At 35.7% G+C, this 17,402-nt stretch overlaps 1 protein-coding gene across 2 annotated transcripts in view; it reads right to left on the bottom strand.

Annotated features, from left to right (window-relative positions):
* Positions 1-4,704: 4,704 nt before the first annotated feature.
* Positions 4,705-17,402, bottom strand: part of TBC1D15 (TBC1 domain family member 15) — a 60,475-nt gene continuing 47,777 nt past the window's right edge. For both annotated transcript variants that reach the window (XM_010988217.3, XM_010988218.3), the window contains 6 exons: positions 14,140-14,240; positions 10,267-10,366; positions 9,676-9,773; positions 7,574-7,690; positions 6,975-7,061; positions 4,705-6,012 (listed from right to left, as the gene is read on the bottom strand). In XM_010988217.3, the coding sequence (XP_010986519.3) occupies positions 5,791-6,012; positions 6,975-7,061; positions 7,574-7,690; positions 9,676-9,773; positions 10,267-10,366; positions 14,140-14,240 (725 nt within the window). In that variant the 3' untranslated portion in view covers positions 4,705-5,790. The remainder of the gene's footprint in view (positions 6,013-6,974; positions 7,062-7,573; positions 7,691-9,675; positions 9,774-10,266; positions 10,367-14,139; positions 14,241-17,402) is intronic.

Genomic DNA, 17,402 nt, shown 5'->3' with positions numbered 1-17,402 from the left:
CTACCTGACTCCAAAACCTGGGCTTTTACCCAAATAGTTTACCTCTTCTGTTTTACGTTCGTGAATGCAGTGGACGTCTTCTAGTATGAACAATCCAGTGTGAATTTTCCCTGACATGTGTCTCCCAGAGTTTTGCAGGATAAACTCCATGTCCGTGGCAAGAACAGAAAGCACGTCACAAGGTGATCCAAGTACCTACACCCCCGCAAGCCACCCTGAACTCCTTGAGAAAACCAATGCCTCAAGCAAGCTGTACGATTTGTCCAGAAGCACCAATCAAAACAACTCCTATTATTCGTGTTTACATATTATGTAACTCTAAATTGTGACCAAGAAACTAAGTCAGTAGTAGCAGATAAATAAGAAAACAAGAAGAAAAAAGAAGGCACACAAAACTTCCAAGGTTTTTGTTTGGGGGGTGGTAATTAGGTTTATTTATTTTTAGAGGAGGTACTGAGGATCGAACCCAGGACCTCGTGTACGCTAAGCATGTGCTCTACCACCAGACTTCCAAGGTTTTTAAAAGCAAGTTTAACAAAGATTGTGTGTATATATATATGTTTTTTTTTTTTTAATCCATAGTGATGCTCTCAGACCACGTGAGTCCTTAAGGGAAACCTAGGAAACTTAGGAAAGCAGTTAAAATAAGAGGGACCCCTTAAACCAAGGCCAGGCCTGTCATAGGTCCCCTCCACACTGTGAAGCGAACAAATAAAATGCTCATAATTACCCAGCCCTCTCACAGAATAAAATCCCACTCTTCTAAACATACCTTTTTCTGTCTAATTCTGAACTACAGTTTCAGATACAGAAAACTCAGCAAACCCAGACATATGAAAAGCATCGCAAAGTCACATTGGGAGAGTAACCAAAAGTAAATGAGAATTTCTGTGGCAAAGAATTTCCTCCTCTACAAGTATTAAAGGAAAAAAAATAAAGAGGAGGCGGGGGGTGAGTTCTCATGGCTGGAATGATTCAGTTACAGTCCTGTTAGGAACAGAGGAATAGATCAGGAAAAACGATTCTGGGCTGTGGCTCCAGGGTTCTGCCACCTGCATTCAGTCCACTGGACCTCAGCTGATACGTTCTTATTCCTTAAATTCCTTCCCTAAGAAAAGATATGTCTCTTTCAAGACTAACCCATCCATTCTGTAAGCTGGAGTTTACGAAGCCAGGGTTTGTCACTCTTCTTAGACACGAAACAATGAAAGTGATTATTTTCCCCTCAATCTTCACAATCAATGAAACTTTGGGACAAGTCATACTAAGCAGAAACTTAAAAGGCTTGTTTGGGAAACAACAGGATGTGAAGGAAGCTAGTGAGAACCTGATGGTTCTGATGACTGGGTTCCCCCTCATTTGGGCTGTCCACTGGCCTACATACAGAATCCTTCAAAGCTCTGTAAACCAAAGAGAACAGTCATTTGTCCCAAAGTTATTCAGAGATCGCATCTAGTCTACGGCCACACCCCACTGAATGCACCCGCTCTCGTCAGAAGCTGCATTTAAATTGAGGAATTTAACAGAAGTGGTTTTAGAGTTAACTTCTTTACACCCACAAGCGGGGAAGGAGGGGACAGGAGCATCTGTGCACCTGTAATAGCTTAACTCCTATTAAGAGTATAAAAAAATGAAAGAACTTAATTTCACTCAGAAAAGTTAACGATTTAGTCTTTACATCGTCTATTTGGGTTAGATGCTGTTAACTGCTAACGACTTCCTAGTCAGCACTCTATTTGGCTCATTTAACCCTTGACTCAGTTAACAGAAAGCATGTGACCCAAATTTGCTTTGGATGTTTCCTGCAAACTGTGCCAGACAGGGACAGGGGCACGCAGTGTAAATGCTAAGCGCTCACAAGTACCTTGACAGCTTCTCCACTGGAGAACAATTTGCTTTGCAAAGTGAGCCTGTGGCACCTATGGGACAGAGATGTACAATCAGGCCACACAACATCGAAAGCAACCTGTAAACAGCTCTAGTGGTGTTTTTCAAGCAGTCTGCTAACCCACTGGGTCTTGTGCCTCCAGACTAGTGTGGTGTTGGAGATACCTACTATTGGCTCACAACAAAAACCCATCTCTGCAGTTAATAAGTCTTCTTAATTAAAACGGCTGAAAGACAACGGGGCTGCTCATTGATCACAGCCAAGCTTACTGGAATTTGTACTTTTCATTTTGTCTACTTTTCCACATAGAGATGCAAGGAGCAACATACCGTGTAGGTATTTGAGGATGCATGTTTAACAGCTGACCTACTGTTCTAACATTCCAATTCTAACTCAGGGATTGAACATGAGGAAAACAGGGTATTTCTGATTCCCGACAGCTCTTAGAAAGAAACTTTGATCGCAGTTTTTCTTTACAGTGAGTTTGTTAACAACACAGGTTCCCATGGGCTAAAAGACTGCACGGATATCCAAAAAGTCACAGGGTACGGCCAGTCTCACTGTCCTACTCCGCCCCACCTTTGCATCTGAGGACAACACCCTGTTTTTCTCTAAGATGGATAGCCTGAAAAACAGGAGTCTACTTACATGACACCGAGAAAAATATTTATAATCAGAATAACCCTCAAAAATCTACAACTTAAAACCCCCATATTAAAGGACCCAAGGGGAGAACAGGCAAATACACTGCATCATTCAAATGGCAGTGTGCACATTACAAGTTCAGATGTTTATGATCTAGTAACAACATTAGATACTGATGGAAACCGTTCAGGTTCATTTCAAAGTTAATCCTGTTTCATATTCAGAAATAAAATGACACTGAAAGTTTGTCTTCAAAATCTAAGAACGGAGGGAGAAACCTACAATAAAATATGCTAAGAGGACTGTCATCACTTTTTATAAAAAATGGTGACCAGAACTAGGGCAAATCCAGCTTAGAACATCAAGGAACTACATTTTAAAAACTTAGGGACTTGTCTACCTGACCATAAGTCAACATGGTAAGCCATGAACTCAATATACAAGGCCAGTTCTCTGACTTCAGAGAGGCTCAGGATCCACCTGGGTGCCTGTAGAACAGAGTCCTTGACCTCATTTCCAAAAATTCTGATTCTGTAGATCTGAAGTAGAGCCTGGACATGTATTTTGACAATACAAATCAAGAAGTGGAAATGAGCACTCTGAAGATACTTTAATTAACGGAGTTATGCACATAAAACCACTAGCATGGGTCAAATTACATTATTATCCTCACATTATATAATTTGTAACAATTATTCTCCACTTTTGGGGAAAATCAGAGAAGCTTTTGAAAAACTATATGATCTCTCCACCAGATACACATGTATGCACACAAGACTTCAAACACAGTAAGAGGTTCATGCATCTTCTGAAACCCCAAGCTGGAATAACGTTACCTTATCACATAATTGCACACTAAGGTGAAGTTCTGGGTTCTTCAATAAACATTTTGGGTTACTTTATACAAGCTATCATTAATAATGGGCATAATTATATCAAGTTCCCCTAGGAATTAGTTGGCATTCATAAAAACCTTTGGAAATGTCAGGTTTAGCAAGAATCACTATCTATCCCAAAAGGCTGTTTTCCTCACTCAAAAAAGCTTTAGTCGTTACCGACACGAAAGTTTCTAACATTATAAAGAGATGAAGAATCCTAGACACACGAAACAATCAAAACAGAGATGATTCTTCAATACAGAAAGGTTTCCTGTGGACTCCTAACAGAACTGAAAATACTTTCTACAACCAAATTACTTGAATTTTAACTTTAAATTATCACATACTATAGCACGTAATATTTTACATTTGTGAAGAACTGAAATAAACAAATCTTTAAAAAGTTAGACTAAGACATTTACCTGAACCTACTGTAGCAATATCAACAGATCAAGTTTACACGGTCTTTGCTAACTGAATTTTGCAAGAGTCTGCAATAACTCTGATTAAGTGAAGACTTTCCCTACCACTATATTATTATCACTTCCATATAAAAAACAGGCTAAAAAGAAATTCAAGACTGTTTGGTAAAAACATTTTAACAGTAGCTTTAATAATGAAACTTGACAAAAGTTCAACTTACTAAATGTATTAAGATTCTTTTAAAACTCTAAAGTAGATATTATATGTTACATAGTAGAAAAACTCCCAAAAAACCCTGTCCAGGAAGGACAAGAAAGACATCAAGATGTTCTCAGCAATTTCCTGAACAGCAGGAAATGAAAGGCTGGAGATGCCGAGTTTTTGATCAGTTCACTTTTTTTCTTTTTCTCTGAATAGGCTTACTCATTATTAACTGATGAAAGATAACATACATATGATATTAAAAGCTACAATCTAATGGTTCTACTGCCATGATTGTCAGTTAATGCTCAAGCAAGAAAAAAAGTTCATTTGGTTCTCTAGCTTTCTGGAAAAAAAAAAAAAAGTCTATCTACCAGACCATTTGAGAACTACGTAACTTTTATTTTACATTATCAACATCAATTGTAGGAAGCTGCTTTACTGATTCAGGTAATTACATCCTCCAAGGATAACACCACGCCCAATTTCACGCTAATGAAACATGTTCTTCAGTTATATGAAGGGTCATGTTTTTTGCTCATTTCCCCAACTCATTCACAAATGGTTGTTTCACTCACCTAAAAATGTAAGACTGGGGTCCATACTGGATTTTTTTTCTTCTGATGAAGAACTAGCAGATTATTTCTAAGTGTAATTTAACTGAAAACATTACATCAACTTCAAATTTATTTTAATGATATGTACAGAAGTTAACAAATCACAATTAAAACGGAATCAGTTCTGTTAATTCCACATAACTTAAAATCATGCAACACTGCATGGTAAAGACAACTGCTTCGTTCATATACAAAAAAGCGTTACTTTGAGACTCGTGATAGTATACTGAAATATTTGACATAAGCTTTTTGTAAAGAGTATTTTATAAAAATTTAAAGACCTGATTAATCAGTTAATGCATCATTAAGAAAGATAATAAACATTATTAGCAAAGTGAGGCTACAAGCAGTTAACTTGAAAATTACACCAGGTACAGGGTTGAATGTAGTCTCATGAAATAATGTTTCGTTAAGAAAATAGTTTTGAAAAAGATCTCATATTGAAGCTATGTATTAACTTTGTGAAATCAGGTTATATAAATCAATAGTCAAGTTTATTCAGTTAAAGAAAATATGCCTATCCTTTCTTATACTCATAAATAAGTACTTATACAGTCTTTATATACAAGTGAAGGAAAGTTCAATGTAAAAAATATACTGCCAATCCACTTATTATGGTTGAAATAGCTCCTTATCTACACATTAAATTGCATTGATGAAAATGTCCAAATCACATTCCACCAGCATAAATATTTAAGCTGAGTACTGTTGTAAACATTTGTCACTGGGTAACAATCTACTTCTCAGCTTAGAATGGTATAGAAGGCCCAAACATTTAATTTAATCAAATCCAAACCCATTAAACTTGGAGTAAACAAAGTGAATGTTTTTCAAAGTGCATAATTTCCAACTCATCCACTTGTAATATTTATCCAATTCCAGTTTTCAGCAAGAAAATAAAATGTACTGAGCTATAAAAATACTAAGGAATGTTACTGAAAAGGAAAGGCTATTTGGTAGAAGTAACTACAAAAATAATTAGTTTAAATCTTTGTAAAGCTTTAATGCAAGAACATCAGTACACTCTTTCCATAAACCTTAAAGCATGATCAATACCGAGATTTCAAATTTCCACCTTTCAAGTACTTTAAAAAAAGTTCAACAAAGTGTCTCTTCAAAAATTAAGCAAGAAGAGTGATCATGCAGGTGTTAATCTGCTGACACTTGGGGACACTGGTATCTCTGTTGGGCTGTCATCTCTGGCTCCACTGGTGGCAAGTACAGACAAGGAGTTACTCTGAAACGCAGGTGTCAGACAATTAGCCATGCCAACATTTTCATCTTCACCGGTGTCTGAATCCGGTGTTGTAATTTCACTGTCCTGAAGCCCCAGGATCTCACAAACTGCTTGAGGCAACTCCTGAATAAGAAAAATCAAACACAAATCTGTCATTCACCATAGAGGGAAAGTAATCACAAATTAACACTTCTGTTTAAGACTACATCAGAGCGTTTGTTTTAACAGTACAATCGTTCTGCACCCTCTCAAACCTTCCTTCTCCACTCCAAATGAAGTCCTAAGCACTCTTTTAGTAAGTGGCTCTCGGACCTTCTATTCTGAATTAGCCACTCTCCACTCCACCCCACTACTCCCACAAACATATTGTTTTCTAATATTTTGCATTTATTTCATTCTCATTTACATCATCTTTCTCTCTCAAGACACAGAAGCTTCTTAAACATAAGAAGTATCTTACTGACAGTTTTGAACAGAACAGCTATCAAATACCTGTAGAAATGAGCCACTGTAAATATTTGGAACCATGAACAAATGATACAAAGACCAAGCAAGAATTCTCTAAAAAATATGAAAATCAACATACATCAAAAGTATAATCCTTTGGTTTAAACTGAGAATATAATACATCAAATATGGCTTGTTTTTGAGATAATTAAGAGCTTGACCGATACAAATGTAAAGACACAGACCAAGTACTATTCACTTAATTATTTCTGATTAGCATCTGTCTTTACTTGGAGATACTATATATCGAATACGAAGTCCTACTCTGTAGTCACTGATTTAATTGGGTAATGTATCAATGCTTAAGTTCTACAGCCTCTTTGGTTGCTGCAGAAGTGTTTTCATTACTTTTGTAATTCTGCATTATTATATGTTTCCTGTCTAGCCATAATTAATCAACTGTTTCCAATTAAGTGCTGTAAATCTACAATGCTAAACAGACACTAGCTAATGCTTTGTGTCTGCCTTCAACTTGCTGCCATCTATTACTTCTAAAAAGAAAAATTCTTTTTTGACCTTAACCCATGAAAAACACAAAACAAAAAACCCAGCAATTACTTAAAACACTGTATAGATACCTTGCATTTTACCATCTGTAGAGAAATTGCTTCTGCCTTGCACAGTATATCTTCCACATCAATTTTCATGGACAATTCATTGATATGCTAAAATAAATCAATAAAATAAAATGATGATTGAAACTGAAACACTAGTATGTTCTACTATACAATTTATTACTTATATTACACTGTAGACAAAAATCCTTAAAATAAAAATATATACTACAAGTAAACAAGAAATTTAATATGTCTTTCATTACATCATTTCAAGTTTTAAATCTAAAACAGTTAATAAGCTTATGGAACATTAAATCCAGCAGTTGTCCCAAGTCTACTATGTCAAAGTTATAAGCAAAAGACATTTTTTTTAGAAAACTAAACTACAGAAAAGAGCATTAGTTGAATTTCCTTTTCTTCCTAATTAGCTAGGAAAAATAAGTAGCCAATATGTACTTATTGGACTGTCCTTCTCAGAGAGCCAGTCCTGGTACTGTTATTGGTAAAATTTAAGTTACTCAGGGGCTTCGGTAATGCTCCAAAGGAATGTTTTGTACATCAGTCCCACCAAAAGGAGGAAAGAGTCAAAATATTAAAATCTAAATTAAAGGAATCACTACCTTAAGTATTTCATTAAAGCCATAATGCTTTTCCATTATTTGCTGCTTTTCTGATTCCAGAATAGCACAACAGAGAAGAAGATGGAAATTTTTACATGGTAGTTCAGTCCACATCACCTATAAAAAATAGAACACCTGTTTAGTAAACTATACCAATTCTAAAATGCTCTCTTCACAGATACAGTGCTGACCTCTAAATGCCTTCTATGCAATGCAGAAGCTGTCTAGATGGGAGAGTCCACTCTTTTTCTAGTTAAGTGAAATGAGGTGTGGGGAAGGGAAGTCTCACCTTTACCTGCGAAATAACTAACATTACGTGTAACATTATGTGAATACAATGAATTCCAAATGTGGCTCCTTAGGTAACTACAGTAACACTGAGTCTAGCCAGTAAGATAAATGGCATGAATTAAGGAGCCACAGCCAAGAGGTTAAGGTGTAAGGGTTAGAGGCATTTTCAATATTTTTCTGACCCTTTACTTAAAAGTTTTTCACTTTTAAGTAACCTTCAGTCTCGTGGAGGAAGAGTGGTGGGTAGTGCTAAATTCTGGAAGTAAAGATGCACTTGTACATTACATGGAATAAAAAACACCCAGAGGTAGCTCCAATTTCTAAACATCATACTATGTAATGAACTCAGAGTATTCCTGATTATGACAAAAACTGAATGGACCACCCCAAATTTATACCCAAATGCATAAAATATTTTATCAATAGCTGCACTTCTTCCTAAGTTCCTTAAGTATAGGTAATGTCCTAAAGCTGAAGGTCTTAATTTCCCCCTGGTTAATGTACCTAATAATACCTTTCCTAGAAAAATCAAAAACTCGTGTAAACAATGCTATTAAAGCACACCTGAAATATTTTTTCTTCTTTCACCAAAAATAAATCAAGTTGGATACTTTTCATACTAAATCCAATTTTTGAAAGTTTAATTACAATGTAATTACTCTCAAAGGTTCCATTAAAAGTTCCAATTTATTGGTAAACACAGATTAAGAAATTATTCCAGCTACGTGGTAACTTTAAAAAAAGAAGTTGAAATACTAATTTAACAAAACTGATAAGCTTTAAAATACGATTCTAGGTTGAGAACATATGAGCTTTTCTTCTAATGTCAAACAAAGGAAGTGATGCCCCATAAGTCAGTGCATCACCTCCTCTAATGGGAGCACAGTCACCAGGAGCACAGGAATTGACTCCACCTGTAACAGCCTCGGAGGGCACTGGCGTTCCAGTGTAGACTAAGGCTTTCATTATCCAAATGGATTATTCTCCCAATTCTTTGGGAAAATTTCTGTCATCTTCATTTGTATAAAGATAAGGTAGCAATCAGTTGTTTTACCAATATTCTATTTCAAAAGCTCATCCGTCTGTTAACAATTAACAGATACGTGAGAAGAAAGTAGTAATTTTGTTTTTCATCAAGCAGTGCCCTGGGTGCAAAATGGAATAAAACAATATACACCAAAAACATGATGATGGGTATCGCTTAGAGTGGAAAGAGGAAAATGGGGCTTGGGGTGGTGAGCAAAGATGTGAGCTATATCCTTAAATGTTTTTTTCTTGGAAAGAAAGAGAAAAAACTAGAAGTAAGCAAGGCAAAATGTTTACATATGTTAAGTGTGAATAGTGGGATGTGTGTTATATTATTCTTCGTATTTTGCTCTCACTCAAATTTCTTTAGAAAAAAAAAAAAAGCCAAACACAAGTCAGTTCCCTCCCAATGCTTCAGACGGCAAATAAAGCGCTATCTCTAAGGACCGGCCTGACAAAACTTCCTTAACTCTGCACGAAGCTACACCAGAATGTGGCCGAGCCTCACATGAAGTCCCGTCTCCCAAGGAAAGAACACAGGCACAAATGGTCCACAGAACTGGTTCTGGGAAACCTACTGGCCCCAAGGGTTTGATTTACAGAAAAAAGCTCCAAAGACCAGACATTCAGTTCAAGATTGTTAATTTTTAAGGAGAGACCACAAACCACCAGGATTTCAGAACAACACTGCTTTAGAAATTCCAGTCGGGATATTACAATCTATTTATAGATACAAATGTTTATTTCAATAAATATTATATTTTAATAATAATTTAAGAACTTACCTCCCATAATCGGAGAATATCTAGAAAACTAAATTCCCTTTTAAATCTGATTAAAAGCCACCTGAAGCAGAAATAAAGGTATCCAGAGTCCTGGGATTCTACAGAAAGAAAAAAGAAATACTTATATATGGCTTACTCTTATGCTAATTATCTCAGAATACAATAAACTATTTCAAACTCAAATTTTTCTGTTCATCTTAGGCTATTAAAAGTCCTATAAATGTAATTGCCTTCTACTAATTCAAGGAAACAACTCAAATTGCAGGCTAACTTCTTTAAAAGAAACCATCACATAAGAACAAATACAGTCAACCCTCCATATCTGCAGATTTAAACAACTATGGATAGAAAAATATTTGTTAAAAAAATTTTTTCCCATGAAGTTTCAAAAGCAAAACTTGAATTTGCCACCTCTGGCAACTACTTACATAGCATTTACAACTATTTACAGTTTGATCCCACACTTTTAGTCCTCAGAGAAGCCCAGGCAACACTGGCAGGCTGTATATGTCTTTAAGAGTTCTCTACATTTTTTCCCTTTGAGTATTACCCTAAAATTTGCTGGGTAGAGTTTTGATTCACTAAACTTACCTAAGTAACTGCAAAATCCACTGTCCAACAACCGAAGTAAGGTACTTAGCTGAATTAGCTGGGTCTTCATGCCTTGCATTTGCTCTTCAAAATTTTGATGCTTTAAAAGGAAACAATTGTTGTCACATTAGTAATATTCAATGAACGCTTTACTGTATATAATCATTGGTAACTATGCCATGAGGATAAGGACAAATGTTGGACTTATACCACATTGGTTATATTTAAAACTCACAACTAATTAAAATGCTAAAGCAACATTAAAAAGGAGGGAAAGAGAATCTTTGGTCTTAAACTGAGGACTATTTTTTCACATGGGAAATAAACTTACCAAATCACTTTCACTGTTAAATATTTCTTTCAATTAACATATGAAATAAAATTAATTTTACCTTTAACATGGATCTCTCGCTGAAGAATTAACTAATTATCTTAGATTTGATGACAATAGGGAATCTATGAAGTCAAAACCATTTTCATGACAATGCTGAAATAATCTATGCATTTTGTGCTTTAAGTTCTCCCGCAAGTGTAAAAGCTGTATGATATGTGATACTGCACTGGACAGCACACAGGAGCAGATATGAAAGTCAGCCGTCTCTTACTGAACTGTTAAACCAAACATTAAAGAAAATGTAAAATGTAAAACAATCCCTCTTCTCAGTAAATTTTGTTTTGGAAAAGTTACTTTTCATTAAAAAATATACGTATGTTAAGGTATAATAGGTCTGTTATTTTTAAATGAATTAATAGATATTTATAAACTTCTCAGTATTAATTTTTCAGATGAGAAACGTCAAAAGACATAACCCACACAAACAAAAGCTCTAGGAATCCTTAATAATATTTACAAGTGAGAAGGGGCCCTAAGATCACAAAGTCTGAGACTGCTGTGGTTTACATGTTTTAAAAAATCTTCGAAGTTGAGCAGATTCCCTACCAACACTTCAGTCAAGGTTTGGGGGATGGAAGCACACCAAAATAAATGAAATGCTTCTTCGATGATTCTGACTCCTTTAACCCACGTTTCCTGAGCCCTCTATGGTGACCTACCACACTAACTTTGTGACAAGTGTAAGAACAACATCCCCTCCCTCAGACTTATTTTTTTAGTTTTAGAGACAATAATAGTGCTTTATTAGAAGTATCTATCAGATTAGAAACCACTCCTTCTTGGTTAAAAGAAAAAAATTAAGGGCTAGTGATTCTCAATAAACTGGCTTCTCTTTAGTGATTTAACGAACTAGTTTAATAGACTAATGCAAGCTTCTGAGATATAGTTTCTTCAGATTTCCCATATGGAACTCTAAGAGAAAGGCAGAATTAATTAACTCTTTGATTAACAGCATAGTTTTTATTGTGACGTGACTAAAAGCTAGAGTTGGTTTGGAAGTACCAACATCACCTAGCCATTGCTACCCACTCTGTTATAAAAAGAAGCACTCCCAAAATGACAGAAGCCAAAATGACAGAAGCTATTCCCGGAGAAAGGAAAATGAGATTAACAATGGATATACAAAGGGCCTCAAGTGTAACTGTAAATAAATACACATGTGCAGACATACACATACGTATGCAGGTATGCACGTATGTGTATGTGCGTACACATAGGTGTGTGTGTACAAACATGGAAAGGGGTGAGAGGGAAGGGAGGGACTGAATTACATGGCAAAATGAGTGGTGGGTATAAAAAAGTTCATTAGATCATTTTGCAAATATTTCCATAATATTTCAATAATAGACAAAGTCTACGCCTAAACCTACATTAGATGTGAGTAAATATCAACAAAGGACATCTACAGACACTGGATTCAGCCTCATAAAAGCAGTAAAAACTTACATGAAAATAAAGCTGTAAAGCAGAAGGGAGGAGTCAAACAGCAGCACAGATTCAAGGACACCAGAACAACAGCAATGCAGTGGAAAATAATCGTGCAGATTATTTTGATTACAACATGCTGCCCTTTTGTTCAAATATTACACAACAAAAGATGTTAGGAAATGGTATATTAAGAGATCTTTTTAGAATAAAAACTAGAAAAATCCCCAGACCACTCTCAGTGGAAAAGGCAAACAGAGAACATTTACTGTGAAAAAGAGAACAAAGAACTTGAAACTTCATACACAAAAATGACAAACAGACCGTGAAGTGTGCATTACAGATGTTCAGAAAGTAGTCTTCACATCTGAGACCTAAAGACATGCACACATATGCATATATGTGTGTATTTGGCATCATAAGCCAATATATTTGAACATGCCAATATTAGCTCAGTTGTATGAAAACTATTATTGTAAAAAAACTAAACGCAGTATGCCTGGCTAATTCTTGGAATACCTACTCTAAGTAAAGGTCTAAACTAAGCACTGGGGAAATATTCATGTGTTTATTCTACGAAAATCAGCTGAACAAAAAAGCCTCATGTCAGGCATTAGGAAAATTCTGGAAGCATATCAGAGAACTAGTTAAACAAATACATGACCCCTCTTACCAAGGAACACACTAGGTCTAGTGAAAAGAGGATAAACAACAAAAACAAAAGGAAAGCAGACAACAGTTTTCATACAATTAATATCAGTTGTACAGACCTTTATAACAAATGCCTCAGGTTTCTAGAGCACTTGGGAGTAAATGGAACTAAGGAGGCAGGTAAAAATCAATCAATCAATCAATCAATCAAAAAGGGAAGACAAACTATGATATTACCAGGCTACTACTGCAATTAATAATCTTTCCAAATAATCCAAAAGCATTAAATCATGGTAAAGGACTACATAATTAGATATTTTTAAATAGGAAAAGAATAGTTTAAAACCATCAAATCTTATCAAGTATGGAAAAGAACTAGAAGTGAGGATGAGTTGGAACCATGGATAAGAAACTTGAGGAAACAGATAAAATTGGGGCAAACTGGAAGGGAAAGAAAAACAGGCAGGCAAGAGGGGAAGAACAGAAGTAACTGAGATGAGAAGGGCACCACTTGCAAATCCCCTATCTGCATCCCAGACTCTGTGTTACAGGGAAATATACTATATGATTACACAGTCAAAATCTTCACCCTCCTGCAAGCGAGCCATTTCAGTACCTGATATCAAGGCCCAACATCAAGTATATTAGTTTTATTCTGAAACAGTACAGTGACCTATGTGGCCAGGTCTTTGGATTTCCTATGCCTTTATCTCCTCTTAGTCCCTACACTTTCTTTTCCCCCTTTCTAACAGATTGCTTGAGAAGACTGTTCTGTTTTATTTTCCTGTTAATACTCTTTCTGTGCTATTGTCCTAGAACTCTGTCTCCAAGATATATCAAAGATAATAGATAAAATGTTCTTTGTAATAATTGTATATATAGACACAGTACAACACTAATAATCGCATGCTTCTGAAAAAACTAAGAAAGTGTCAATGTTACAAATAGTTCAAACACATCTGGAGAAAAATCAGTCACTTATAATAAAAAAATCCAAAATGTTCACAAAAGGTAAGGATATTACTTGGCATGACTAAGCTTTATCTCTGAAACAGATGATATGAAAGTTCAACTGCTTCGCAAGAACTGAATTCATCTATTTCATCAATATTCTACAATGAATCATGGCTCTTCGGCAGATCATACGCACTTACCGATACTAAATCCTGATTATTCCTGTTCTACAGACATATACTATCTACTTTTTGTATTAAAAACAATACCAGGACTTCCAAGCCTCTTGAAAAGACTTGAAAAAAGAAACAAACGAATGAACAACACAGAGCAATTTTTTTTTAAGTTCCACCGTAAATGGCTAAATATAAATATCAATCTTACACGATAAGATTATACAACTACAATTTTCAAAATTAGTTTGATTAAAGGAAAGAATCTATTCTTACCATTTGGTCCATGTAGGAGGCAAAGCACCAAAAGGCATCCACTTCATTTTCCATCACATATAAAACAGGGGAAAGTAAATCACTCATTCCTTGCACATACCCTAAGAAGAACAGAAAAACTAATTATGTCTCTAAAAACCTAAGCTTTATGTATCCTTCTGTGCGTATTATCACCATTTCACTTTAAATCACATCTTTTCTTTGGTTTCAGAAACTGGTAGATACGGAAGTTTGTAAACACGGTGGAGGAAATCCCGCGATCAGGTGAGAAAGATGAGTTGTTTTAGACCAAGATGTCAAGCAGGTATATAATGGCTAGTGTAGATATCACTATCAAGAATGGTAATAATATTAAAAAATAATATGTAAAAGCATCATGAGAAAGAAGAAGGGTGAAGAGAAAACCCTGAGAAGTATCAAATGTCAGAATACATACTCAAAGGGATATTTGTGAAGGAACAGTCAAGAGGAAAGGGGGAAAAAGCCATGGAGAAGAGTGTTGTAAAAGTCCACGCGGGAAGAAAGCTGCAAGATCACCAAGCTGCCATGAGTAAGTCTAGCAAAATAAGAACTAAAAAGGGTTCAACTGCTTTAGCAACCAGCTTATTGGTAATCTACACAAAAGAAGTCACAACAAAATTATCTCTTTTAAATGGTCGTATTCATATTCTTTTCTCTTTTTTTTTTTCTTTTGCTGTTATTCTATATCCAATTAATGCTAGCAAATGAATTTAATCCAATCAATATTCTGTACCTAAAACTACCACTTTAACCACCTTTCTCTTGATGCTCTTATAATTTCTCAGTCACGCCACTAATTTACAGCCTTTGGTTAAAAAGAAAATTGGGAAGTTAAAGAATCAGGTCCCTCACTTAAAAAACAAACACGAAGTCTTAGTTTTGCTTTTCACCTGACCATGTCAAGCTTCTTGTTTCTTAGTTTTATCTTATCCTCAATTTTCTTAAATGTTTTACAATTAGATTTCAGACTTAAGACACAGATTCTTGAACCAACAAAGGGACAAGGGCCATACTAAGCCTTTTCACATACATATTTTATCACTCAACTCTGGTACCTTTTTGTACACTTGTTAAAGTTACATAGAGATTTTTTCCCAACGATAGCTTGGGGAGTCTGTGGAAAATAAGTCTTTCACTTATCTGCAGAACCAAAGCTTACATTAAAATCATTCATCAAAATCTATGTGCAATGAATCCACTTAAACGGCACATATTTTAAAAGGCATGGAATATTTCTGCTAAAAATTATATACAATTTTATATCACTCTTCCCATTTTGGAAGAAAACTTTAAAAATGACCCCAGGAAGCATACAGGCTAAAGTCTCTTGAGAAAATTCAGATTAAAAATATAACATGAGAGTGAGTAGATACAGCTAAACCTAATTACCCCACCACCACCAAAAAAAAGTATAATAGAGAGACACTCAGTTCACTTCAATCTCCTTAAAATAAAAGTTTAGCTCCATCTGCTCTTAGCTTCTGCCCTAATCTACTGCTATATCTAGTCTTTGCCAACCTCACTATGCCTACACTGTACCCTGGGGGAAAGTATGGCTCTACTCACACTGGCACAAACAACACGTGGGTTCCCAAGGCAGGCATCCAATTTATTACAGTACCAAACTGTGGATTTAACAAGACATTTGCAGAAAGGGGCCAGAAAAAAAGTGGCATACAACATGGTACCTAAATGAAGCATTTCTAATGCTTACAAATGTATTGCAGATGTTTTTAAATAATACACACTTGTGATGATTAGTTTTGTGTCAGTGTGAGTGGGCCACAGGATGTCCCCATGTCTGGTTAAACAGTATTTCTGGGAGTACCTGTGAAGGCGTTTCTAGAAGAGATTAGCATTTGAACTGGAAAACTGATTAAAGCAGACGGCCCTCACCAACGTGACAGGGCAACATCCAACCCGGTTGAGGGCCTGAACAGAACAAAAAGACGCAGGAAGACTGAACTTGCCCTCTGCCAGGCTGGCTGAGCTGAGCTGAGCTGAGCCATCAGCTCCTGCCCTCAGTACTCCTGGTTCTCATACCTTCAGACTCAAAGGAATGGTACACCACCCGCTCTGCTGCTCTCAGACCTTCAAACTACACCACCAGCTGTAGATCTCAGACTGTGGGACTTCTCAGCCTCCATGATTATGTAACCCAATCTCTTATAAGAAATCTTTTTCTTTCTTTACTTCTTTTCCTGATTAATACAACACTTTTAAGAAAGGAGTAAGTAGGTTGGAAGGAGAACTAAACTGTTATTATCAGAACTTTCCCACATGGGAATGACACAGTGAAAGCAATGACAAACATAAAGGCTAAACCAATTAAAGTATGAAGGAAATTTGATCTGAATTCAACAAAGCGCAAAAGAGTACTTTACTGGCTGTGACTGTATATGGTCTATAACAGAAATATTTCAGAGTACGCTATTCAAAAGAGTTACAAAGCACCTTTCCCCCTAGGGGAAAAAAGTGCTTTATTATAAAATTATAATGAATGAAAATTTCTAAGAAGCTAACTTAATCCTTTAAGTCTTCAGCTTTCACGTGGGATCACTACCATATTTCCCCTGTAAGTCTTAGCTGAAGCAAGTAGTCGATTTAATCTTCATATTCTGGTTGCTTTTAATCTGTTTTATTTTGTACATGATGTTCTTTGGGATATGTCATGAGTTGTGGGGGTGGAATTAATGTACAAATTCCTTTTAATTAAAGAAAGATTAAAGCTGTTTAAATTAGCATTCAGTGCCACTCACATTTTGTACTAGTGCTAACTGACGTACATCTTAATCAGCACTGCTACAATTTCTGAAGTAGTTCCCCCAAATTATTTTCATAGCAAAGCTATTTCAGTGGGGGAGGTGTGAGAAATGAACTCCTTATCATTCTAGTGTACACATTCTTACAGAGAAAATGTTCATTTACATATAGGTCAACTTTCCAGGTTAACTGAAGCTTAGTCCTTAGAGTATCAAATGAAAAAAAGAAATCTTTAACAGTTAGAAATCATTTTTTTTTGACTAGACACTCTCCTGCCTTCTCACATACAGTATTTTGAGTATAATTTAATCATTCATTGCTTATTCAGAGTCATGATCATGAAAATACTGTTTAAAAAAATACTCCCAGAAAAACGTGTAGTGTGTTTACACTAACTAAAAATTATTTTTCCTTGAGTTCTTCTGTCTGCTTTCAGTAATTTTTGTCTTCTTCCTCACTATTAATGAGACTATATTCAA

This window comes from Camelus dromedarius, chromosome 11, assembly GCF_036321535.1.
Source record: "Camelus dromedarius isolate mCamDro1 chromosome 11, mCamDro1.pat, whole genome shotgun sequence".
In the NCBI taxonomy this organism is placed as follows: Eukaryota; Metazoa; Chordata; class Mammalia; order Artiodactyla; family Camelidae; genus Camelus; species Camelus dromedarius.
Note: the sequence above shows the minus strand (reverse complement) of the source record. Positions and strands in the feature narration are given on the sequence as shown.